The sequence below is a fragment of the Pongo pygmaeus genome, chromosome 19 (assembly GCF_028885625.2).
Source record: "Pongo pygmaeus isolate AG05252 chromosome 19, NHGRI_mPonPyg2-v2.0_pri, whole genome shotgun sequence".
NCBI classification, from domain to species: Eukaryota; Metazoa; Chordata; class Mammalia; order Primates; family Hominidae; genus Pongo; species Pongo pygmaeus.
The window spans coordinates 7376284-7387505 of NC_072392.2; the positions used below are offsets into that span (position 1 = coordinate 7376284).

General features: G+C 50.0%; 1 protein-coding gene across 1 annotated transcript in view; it reads left to right on the forward strand.

Annotated features, from left to right (window-relative positions):
• The window catches only part of POLR2A (RNA polymerase II subunit A), a 28899-nt gene extending 20099 nt beyond the window's left edge, over positions 1-8800 (forward strand). Inside the window, exons 20-29 of the mRNA XM_054458073.2 lie at positions 3054-3278; positions 3753-3999; positions 4344-4444; positions 5406-5510; positions 5594-5776; positions 6001-6204; positions 6350-6536; positions 6667-6780; positions 6964-7113; positions 7211-8800. Of these exons, the coding sequence (XP_054314048.1) occupies positions 3054-3278; positions 3753-3999; positions 4344-4444; positions 5406-5510; positions 5594-5776; positions 6001-6204; positions 6350-6536; positions 6667-6780; positions 6964-7113; positions 7211-8367 (2673 nt within the window). The 3' untranslated portion in view covers positions 8368-8800. The remainder of the gene's footprint in view (positions 1-3053; positions 3279-3752; positions 4000-4343; positions 4445-5405; positions 5511-5593; positions 5777-6000; positions 6205-6349; positions 6537-6666; positions 6781-6963; positions 7114-7210) is intronic.
• The last annotated feature ends 2422 nt before the right edge of the window (positions 8801-11222 follow it).

Here is an 11222-nt window from a genome sequence, read left to right on the forward strand (position 1 = left end):
TCTCATCTATAATCCCAGCACTTTGGGAGGCCGAGGCGGGCAGATCACGTGGTCAGGAGTTCGAGACCAGCCTGACCAACATGGTGAAACAAGGGTGAAATACAAAAATTAGCCGGGCGTGGTGGCATGCACCTATAATCCCAGCTACTCAGGAGGCTGAGGCAGGAGAATTGCTTGAACCCAGGAGGCAGAGGTTGCAGTGAGCCAAGATTGCACCTTTGCACTCCAGCCTGGGCAACAGAGCGAGACTCTGTCTCAAACAGGGAGTTGGAGAGAGTAAATAGAAAAAAAGATTTATAGATATTGGAATGTGCTTTCACTGGCTTTAAGGATTTCATAGGATAGTAAGAGGGTAAAGCAGTGTTACAGGCATACCTCTGAACCTGTTTACTGTAAGTCAGTTTTTATAAGTTAAATAATTAAAAATGTATTAGGGAACACCATAGAACATGGCTGAAAGAAATTGTAAAAGACCTAAATGAGGCCGGGTGTGGTGGCTTACGCCTGTAATCCTAGCACTTTGGGAGGCTGAGGCGGGTGGATCACCTGAGGTTGGGAGTTTGAGACCAGCCTGATCCAACATGGAAAAACCCCGTCTACTAAAAATACAAAATTAGCCGGGCATGTCGGCACATGGCTGTAATCCCAGTTACTCGGGAGGCTGAGGCAGGAGAATCACTTGAACCTGGGAGGTGGAGGTTGCGGTCAGCCAAGATCGTGCCATTGCACTCCAGCGTGGGCAACAAGAGTGAGACTCTGTCTCAAAAATAATAATAAAATTAAAAAACAGGCCAGGCGCGGTGGCTCACGCCTGTAATCCCAGCACTTTGGGAGGCCGAGGCGGGCGGATCACGAGGTCACGAGATTGAGACCATCCTGGCTAACATGGTGAAACCCCGTCTCTACTAAAAAATACAAAAATAAATAAATAAATAAATAAATAAAAATTAAAAAAACACATTTCCCCAAAGAAGAGTACTATTCATGTAAATGATGGGTAAGTGCATGAAAAGATACTCAACATCATTAGCCATCAGGGAAATGCAAATGAAACCAGAGTGATGTGCCACTTCACATCCACTAGTATGACTGTAATCCAAAACACAGATAATAGCAAGTGTTGACAAGGATGTGGAAAAATTAGAACCCTCATAATAACAAATGTTGACAAGGATGTGGAAAAATTAGAACCCTCATGCATTGCTAGTAGAAAAGGTACAACTGCTTTAGGAAGTTAAAGCAGTTACCATATGGCCCAGCAGTTTCATTCCTAGAGAGATTTTACACACACACACGAGAACAGAAAACATGGCCAAACATTTATACACACACACACACACACAAACAGAAAACATGGCCAAACATTTATACACAAATGTTCGTATCAGTGTTACAGTAGCTAAGCAGTGAAAACAAGTGTCCATCCACTGATGAATGGATAGGCAAAATGTGGTATGTCCATATGAGGGAACATCATTCAGCAATAAAAAGTAATGCACAGGCTGGGCCCACGTGGTGACTCACTCCTGTAATCCCAGCACTTTGGGAGGCCAAGGCAGGCAGATGACTTGAGGTCAGGAGTTCAGACCAGCCTGCCCAACATGGTGAAACCCTTATCTCTACCAAAAATAGAAAAATTAGCCACGTGTGGTCGTACATGCTTGTTATCCCAGCTACTTCGGAGGCTAAGGCAGGAGGATCACTTGAACCCAGGCAGCAGAGGTTGCAGTGAGCTGAGACTGCACCATTGCACTCCAGCCTGGGCGACAGAGGGAGACCATGTCAAAAAAAAAAAAAAAGTAACTAACAGCCAAGCACAGTGGCTGATGTCTATAATCCTAGCACTTTGGGAGGCTGAGGTGGGAAGATTGCTTGAGCCCAGAAGTTCAAGACCACCCTTGGGCAACATGGCAAAACCCCATCTCTACAAAAAATTTAACCAGGTGTGGTGGAGTGCACCTGTAATCCCAGCTACTTGGGAGGCTGAGGTGGGAGGATACCTGAGGCCAGGAGACTGAAGCTGCAATAGTGAGCGGAGATCATGCTACTGTACTTCAGCCTGGGCAACAGAGTAAGACACTATCTCAAAAAAAAAAAAAAAATTCTGTCAAGCCACAAAAAGACAGTGATAAGCCAGATGCAGTGGCTCGTAACTCTAATCTCAACACTTCGGGAGGCCGAGGCAGGAGGCTCACCAGAGCCTAGGAGTTTTGAGACCAGCCTGGGCAACATAACGAAAATCTGTCTCTATCAGTGATAAACCTTAAATGTATACTTGCTTAATGGAAGAAATTAGTCTGAAAAAGTTAGATACTGTGTGATTCCAGTTAAGTTTAATTTCGTATGTGACTATCTCATAACACATGTGGGGAGCTTCCTATTTAGCTAACTGTTATAAAATGAATATTTACCAAGTAATTTTAACAGAGGTTTAGAAATTTGGATCTTGGCCGGGCGAAGAGGCCCACACCTGTAATCCCAGCACTTTGGGAGGCCAAGGTGGGCGGATCACCTGAGGTCGGGAGTTCGAGACCAGCCTGACCAACATGGCGAAACCCTATCTCTACTAAAGCTACAAAAAAATATTAGCTGGGTGTGGTGGCAGGCGTCTGTAATCCCAGCTACTTGGGAGGCTGAGGCAGGAGAATCGCTTGAACCTGGGAGGCGGAAGTTGCAGTGAGCCGAGATTGTGCCATTGCACTCCATCCTAGGCGACGGTGAGACTCTGTCTCAAAAAAAAAAAAAAAAAGAAAAAAAATTTGGATCTCAGATGGTATAGTAGCTTTCTTTGGGTGTGCTGCATACCAGGTGCCAAATGGCGTCCTATAAATGGAAGCTCTTGTGTGAGGAAGGGGATGATCAAATAAGAGTTTCTTTTTTTTTTTTTTTTTTTTTTTTTTTGTAGAGTCTGTCTGCCTTTTCCAAACTCATCTACCCATGTCCTTTAAGATTACAGTCCTGGCCCTGACTGTGATAAGCCAGATGCAGATCCGCATCCTACTCATTAACTGAAAGAGAGGCGTTGGCTTTGTCTGATGCTAGCTTTTTCTTAGGCCCATCCTGGTGAAATGGTGGGAGCTCTGGCTGCACAGTCCCTTGGAGAACCTGCCACCCAGATGACCTTGAATACCTTCCACTATGCTGGTGTGTCTGCCAAGAATGTGACGCTGGGTGTGCCCCGACTTAAGGAGCTCATCAACATTTCCAAGAAGCCAAAGACCCCTTCACTTACTGTCTTCCTGTTGGGCCAGTCCGCTCGAGATGCTGAGAGAGCCAAGGTAGGGATCGGGGCTGCTGGGCTTTTTGGCCGGAAGAAAAGAGGGAAAACTCAACTGGGCGTGGTGGCTCATGCCTGTAATCCCAGCACTTTGGGAGGCCAAGGCAGGTGGATCACCTGAGGTCAGGAGTTCAAGACCAACCTGGCCCACGTGGTGAAACCCTGTCTCTACTAAAAATAGAAAAATTAGCCGGGCATGGTGGCGTGTGCCTGTAATCCCAGCTGCTAGTAGGGGCTGAGACAGGAGAACCGCTTGAACCTGGGGGGCAGAGGTTGCAGTGAGCCGAGATTGTGCCACTGTACTCCAGCCTGGGCAACAAGAGCGAGAGACTGTCTGAAAAAAAACAAAAACAAAAACAAAAACGAGAACTCTTTCCCTTGAATAAAGGGTTTTGGATTCCCTTGATAAGGAGGGTTAGAAGAGGCCTTTAGAGCTACTCAGTTCCCTGCGTCATGGACTTCTGTCTCTTCCCAGGATATTCTGTGCCGTCTGGAGCATACAACGTTGAGGAAGGTGACTGCCAACACAGCCATCTACTATGACCCCAACCCCCAGAGCACAGTGGTGGCAGAGGATCAGGAGTGGGTGAATGTCTACTATGAAATGCCTGACTTCGACGTGGCCCGAATCTCCCCCTGGCTGTTGCGGGTGGAGCTGGATCGGAAGCACATGACTGACCGGAAGCTCACCATGGAGCAGATTGCTGAAAAGATCAATGCTGGTAAGCCTAGGAGGGCAGGCCTGGCTCAGGAGCTCCGCTCACTGGGCTACCACCTATCGTGTTCACCGCACTTGAGCCCCCAAAGAGCTACCCACCCTCACCCCCATCCATGTACCAGTTCCGCCTCTCTGAGGCATCCTCCAACTTTCCAGGTCCCCTCTGCACTCCCTTTCTCTTCTGAATGTTCCCCCTTCCCCTTTCCAAGGGGTTCTATGAAAAGAAAGGTTCTGTGAAGAGGAGCGGGGAGCCAAAAGAGAGCCTTGCTCAGAGAGAGCTACGAGCGGACAGTGGCTGGGGCCAGTCGCCTTAGCTGCAGCCTTTCTCATGGCTCCTCACCCCACCAGGTTTTGGTGACGACTTGAATTGCATCTTTAATGATGACAATGCAGAGAAGCTGGTGCTCCGTATTCGCATCATGAACAGCGATGAGAACAAGATGCAAGAGGTAATGGGGGTCCTAGAAGAAGTCGATGTGTCACATGTGTAAAACTCATGAATCATGTTAGAGACCAAAGAAAAGAAGATGCAATCAACATTGAGGGGCGGCTGGGCGTGGTGGCTCATGCCTGTAATGCCAGCACTTTGGGAGGCTGAGGCGGGTGGATCACCTAAACTCGGGAGTTCGAGACCAGCCTGACCGACATGGAGAAACCCCGTCTCTACTAAAAATACAAAATTAGCCGGGCGTGGTAGTGCATGCCTGTAATCCCAGCTACTCGGGAGGCTGAGGCAGGAGAATTGCTTGAACATGGGAGGCGGAGGTTGTGGTGAGGCAAGATCACACCATTGCACTCCAGCCTGGGCAATAAGAACGAAACTCAATCTCCAAAAACAAAAACAAAAAACTGAAGAACTCACTAACTGCTGAACTGTCAGAGAACAGTTAATAAAAGCATTGATAGGTCTTGATGGAATACAGTATATGGCCATTAGAAGAGATCATTGTCATGCCAGCGGCAGCCTAGGTGAACACGCAGTGAAGTGCCAGAGCAGGGAATGGTGTATGCTCGGGTACAGCAGTTGGAGGATGTGACATGGACATGGAGCCCACCTCTCGCTAGGCAGGACTGCACGAGAGTGGAAGTTGTGATGGGGTGGTGGGATTTGGGTGCCTTTCCTTAGGCTTCTTTTAATATTGTAAAATCAGGATTAAAAGTCTCAACTGGAGAATTGCTGGAACCTGGGAGGTAGAGGTTGCAGTGAGCTGAGATCGTGCCATTGCACTCCAGCCCAGGCTGATAACAGCGAGACTCCATCTCAAAAAAAAAAAAAAAAAAGTCTCACTGGAGCTGTGAGGTGTAGAGCCTGGTGACTGACTCGTTCGGCCCTCAGAGAGGCTGTAGTTGGAGGTAAGGGTCGGAGAAGAGACCAGAGGATCCCGAGTGCTGACCTCACTCTCACTGCAGGAGGAAGAGGTGGTGGACAAGATGGATGATGATGTCTTCCTGCGCTGCATCGAGTCCAACATGCTGACAGATATGACCCTGCAGGGCATCGAGCAGATCAGTAAGGTCAGCCATCCCCTCTGCCACCGCCTTCCTCCCATTCCCCCACTCCCCGCCCTGCCCACTCTGAGCACGCTGTTTTCCCACAGGTGTACATGCACTTGCCACAGACAGACAACAAGAAGAAGATCATCATCACAGAGGACGGGGAATTCAAGGCCCTGCAGGAGTGGATCCTGGAGACGGACGGCGTGAGCTTGATGCGGGTGCTGAGTGAGAAGGACGTGGACCCTGTACGCACCACGTCCAATGACATCGTGGAGATCTTCACGGTGAGCCCGTGCGTGCTGCCCAGCTGCCTTTCGTGGATCTCTGGCTCTCAGGCCCCTCATTCGGTGCTGTCCACTCACAGGACTTTTTCTGCCTGATTCCATTTCTGAGTGTGGGATATCCTGGCTCCTGACACCCTCCCTGGATCTGGGTGGCGGCAGAAGCAGGGAAGAGAGCAGAGTTGCTCAGTCCTGGCCCTCCCCTCTGCTTCCCTCCCCTGTGCCAGGTGCTGGGCATTGAAGCCGTGCGGAAGGCCCTGGAGCGGGAGCTGTACCACGTCATCTCCTTTGATGGCTCCTATGTCAATTACCGACACTTGGCTCTCTTGTGTGATACCATGACCTGTCGTGGCCACTTGATGGCCATCACCCGACACGGAGTCAACCGCCAGGACACAGGACCACTCATGAAGTGTTCCTTTGAGGAAACGGTAACAGTGGAATTTCTGAATAGGGCAGAAGGAGGGAGCAGTGTGGGAAGAAGGGCGCACCTACTTTGGGCAGCTGGGCTGTGGTGATGGGACAGTCAGGTGCTGTGTGTGGAGGGGTCTCATGGGGCCGGTCTGCTCTGTTCAGGTGGACGTGCTTATGGAAGCAGCCGCACACGGCGAGAGTGACCCCATGAAGGGGGTCTCTGAGAATATCATGCTGGGCCAGCTGGCTCCGGCCGGCACCGGCTGCTTTGACCTCCTGCTTGATGCAGAGAAGTGCAAGTATGGCATGGAGATCCCCACCAATATCCCCGGCCTGGGGGCTGCTGGACGTGAGTATGAGGCCCCAGCTGCGGTACTTGCTTGCGTCAGCGAGGCGGTGGGGCAGGCCGTGGGTGCGAGGGTGTCACCAGTCTCGTTGCTGTTCTTGCTCCTCACGATTTCCTGTGTGCCTCTTTGCAGCCACCGGCATGTTCTTTGGTTCAGCACCCAGTCCCATGGGTGGAATCTCTCCTGCCATGACACCTTGGAACCAGGGTGCAACCCCCGCCTATGGCGCCTGGTCCCCCAGTGTTGGTGAGTAACCTGATCCAGGAAGAGGGCCCTCCAGGTGGTTCAGAGGTGGGTAAGCTGGGATCGTGAACAGTAGCCATTGTTGGAACTCTGAAGGCCGCAGAGGGCTAGTGAAGGGTGGGGCAGGGAGAACTGGGGGCCTTTGGTCTCCAGCTCTGGCTTTAACTTGCTTCTCTCACTCTGTAGGGAGTGGAATGACTCCCGGGGCAGCCGGCTTCTCTCCCAGTGCTGCGTCAGATGCCAGCGGCTTCAGCCCAGGTTACTCACCTGCCTGGTCTCCCACACCGGGCTCCCCAGGGTCCCCGGGTCCCTCAAGCCCCTACATCCCTTCACCAGGTGAGTTGTCACCATCTGTCGGGCCAGGTTTGTTTCCTCTTCGGTTCTGGGTGAGTCTGTCCATTGCTCATCTCCTTTGTTGGCTGCTTCTCCACAGGTGGTGCCATGTCTCCCAGCTACTCGCCAACGTCACCTGCCTACGAGCCCCGCTCTCCTGGGGGCTACACACCCCAGAGTCCCTCTTATTCCCCCACTTCACCCTCCTACTCCCCTACTTCTCCATCGTATTCTCCAACCAGTCCCAACTATAGTCCCACATCACCCAGCTATTCGCCAACATCACCCAGCTACTCACCGACCTCTCCCAGCTACTCACCCACCTCTCCCAGCTACTCGCCCACCTCTCCCAGCTACTCACCCACCTCTCCCAGCTACTCGCCCACTTCCCCTAGCTACTCGCCCACTTCCCCTAGCTACTCGCCAACGTCTCCCAGCTACTCGCCGACATCTCCCAGCTACTCACCAACTTCACCCAGCTATTCTCCCACTTCCCCCAGCTACTCACCTACCTCTCCAAGCTATTCACCCACCTCCCCCAGCTACTCACCTACTTCCCCAAGTTACTCACCCACCAGCCCGAACTATTCTCCAACCAGTCCCAATTACACCCCAACGTCACCCAGCTACAGCCCAACATCACCCAGCTATTCACCTACTAGTCCCAACTATACGCCTACCAGCCCGAACTACAGCCCAACCTCTCCAAGCTACTCTCCAACATCACCCAGCTATTCCCCAACCTCACCAAGTTACTCCCCTTCCAGCCCACGATACACACCACAGTCTCCAACCTATACCCCAAGCTCCCCCAGCTACAGCCCCAGCTCCCCCAGCTACAGCCCAACCTCACCCAAGTACACCCCAACCAGTCCTTCTTACAGTCCCAGCTCCCCAGAGTATACCCCAACCTCTCCCAAGTACTCACCTACCAGTCCCAAATATTCACCCACCTCTCCCAAGTACTCGCCTACCAGTCCCACCTATTCACCCACCACCCCGAAATACTCCCCAACATCTCCTACTTATTCCCCAACCTCTCCAGTCTACACCCCAACCTCTCCCAAGTACTCACCTACTAGCCCAACTTACTCGCCCACTTCCCCCAAGTACTCGCCCACCAGCCCCACCTACTCGCCCACCTCCCCCAAAGGCTCAACCTACTCTCCCACTTCCCCTGGTTACTCGCCCACCAGCCCCACCTACAGTCTCACCAGCCCGGCCATCAGCCCGGATGACAGTGACGAGGAGAACTGAGGGCACGTGGGGTGCGGCAGCAGGCTAGGGCCCAGGGCAGCTTGCCCATGCTGCTGTGCAGTTCTTGCCTCCCTCACGGGGCGTCACCCCCAGCCCAGCTCCCTTGTATATAAATGCCTTGTGGCAGAGCTCCCGGTGAACTTCTGGATCTCGTTTCTGATGCAGACTCTCGTCTCGTTCTCCACTCGTGCTGTCAGAACCCACTGGCCCAGTGGTGTTCTCATTCCTACCCCACCCACCCCCTGCCTGTCCCCGAATTGAAGATCCTTCCTTGCCTGTGGCGTGATGCGGGCGGGTAAAGGGTGTTTCACTTAGGGGTAGTTCCTGTTCTGAGTGGTTACAGCTGATCCTCGGGAAGAGCAAAGCTAAAGCTGCCTTGTCTGTTATTTTATTTTTTTGAAGTTTAAATAAAGTTTACTAATTTTGACCAAAAGTATGTACATCGAGTGCTTCATTGGGGTTCAGGGGACCCCCAGGCCCCTGCTTCCTGCCTGGGCTGCTGCCGATCTGTTAGTGGGAGGGGACTGGGAAAATGGGAGGGAACCTTACAGTCACTGAACCCATGCACAGCCCCTGCTCTGTGCCAGGCACTGCTCTGTACTGAGTTTGTTGTAGTCACGACAGATGCAGCTCTTGTCCTGTATTAAGGTGATATTGACCATAACAGCTTTTTAACCTGTTTAACTGATTGTCGTAAATAATTTGGAAAAGTGTAGAAAGGTATAATGCAGAGGGAGAAAAACGATCACCCATAATCCCACCACTAGGAGGCGTGCTTTCTTCTGGTATTTTTTCCTACACTTTTCTTGAGTCACTAACAAGTGAACAAAAATGTACTTTGATTTTGGCCTCAAACCAAGAATGAAAAGATTATATAGATGCTGTAATACAGAAGCTGAAGTAAAAGGACTTGGGGGTAATATGCTAGTTTTAGCTGGCTATTTTTTCCCCTTTCATTAACACCTTAATGTGGTATCAATGTTCTACATCCTCTGCAAGTCATTTCTGATTTACTTGAGGTATTTTTATTTTTATTTTTATTTTATTTTATTTTTTTGAGACAGTCTCGCTCTGTTGCCCAGGCTGGAGTGCAGTGGCGCAGTCTCGGCTCACTGCAACCTCTGCCTCTTGGGTTCAAGCAATTCTCACTGCTTCAGCCTTCCAAGTAGCTGGGATTGCAGGTGCCCGCCACCATGCCCAGCTACTTTTGGTATTTTTAATAGAGAAGGGATTTCACAGTGTTGGCCAGGCTGGTCTCAAACTCCTGATTTCAGGTGATCCGCCCACTTTGGCCTCCCAAAGTGCTGGGATTACAGGCGTGAGCCACTGCACCTGGCCTGTTGTCTAGAAATGTCTATTTTGCCTTCATTCCTGAAGAATATCTTCGCTAGAGATAGGATTCTGGTGTGACATTCATTTTTTGTTTTTAGCACTTTTTTTTTTTTATTAGGAGCAGAGGTTTAATATGCAAAAGATAGAGAAAGGTGAACAGCTCTCTCTCTTGTGGGGGAGAGGGGCTTCTGAAAGGGAAGTCCCTAAGATGTGCTGTCTTCCGGCCCTCACAGTTTCTAGTGAGAAGTTGGCAGTCTTTGGAATCATATTTCTTGTGTTATTTTTCTCTAAATGCTTTCAAGATTTTCTTTTTATCTCTGGTTCTTTGGTTTTTGACAGTTTAGCTTTGGTGTCTATTGGAGTTCTCCAGAGAAGCAGAACCACTGGGGGAGATAGGTATATATCTTCCTGTGCTAATAATCACATTACTTCTATATGTGATTGTATATATGTGTGTATATATATATATATGTATTTTTTTTTTCTATTTATTTACTTGAGCTTCCCCACAGCAAAAATGAGGGGTTTTGTCATGGGAATTCGCTCAAACGATTACAGGGACCAAGAAGTTTCACAATCTGCCATCTGTAATCTGGAGAACCAGGAAGCTGGTGGTGTAATTCAGTCTTGAGTCCAAAGGCCTGAGAACTGGAGGTGGGGTGGTGGTGGTGGCAGTGGTGGCGCTGGTGTAAGTCCTAGAGTCTAAAGACCCAAGAATTGGGAGCTCCTAGGTCCAAAGGCAGGAGAAGTTGGATGTCTGAGCTCAAGGAGAGGACTCACCCTTCCTCTACCTTTTTATTCTTTCCAAGCCCTCACTTGATTGGACAATGCCCACCTACGCTGGTGCAAGAGAACCTTACTCAGTCTACCGATGCAAATGCCGATCTCTTCAAGAAACACTCTCACCGACACACCCAGAAACAATGTTTTTCCAGCTCTCTGGGCGTTCCTTAACTCAGTCAAGTTGACGCGTAACATTAACCATCACTGTGTGCCCAGGCATAGTTTTCTCATTTATCCTGTTTGGGTTTCCCTGAGATTTTTGATTCTGTAAAATTGTTTTTTAGCGTATTTGGGAAGTTTTTAGACTTTTTTTTTTTTTTTTTTTTGAGACGGTGTCTTGGTCCGTCACCCAGGCTGGAGTGTAGTGGCGCGACCTCGGCTCACTGCAACCTCTGACTCCTGGGTTCAAGTGATTCTCCTGCCTCAGCCTCCCAAGTACCTGGGACTACAGGCGCCTGCCACCACACCCGGCTAATTTTTTGTAATTTTAGTAGAGACGGGGTTTCACCATGTTAGCCAGGATGGTCTCGATCTCCTGACTTTGTGATCCACCTGCCTCAGCCTCCCAAAGTGCTGGGATTACAGGCGTGAGCCACCGCGCCTGGCCTAGACATTCTTTCAAATATTTTTCTTCTGTCCTGTTCTTTCCTTCTGAGAATTCAGTAGCATGCCTACTAGACTTTTTGATTTTCCTCCCACAGGTTTTTGAGGCTCTTAATCATTTTTGCAAATTTTTCTGT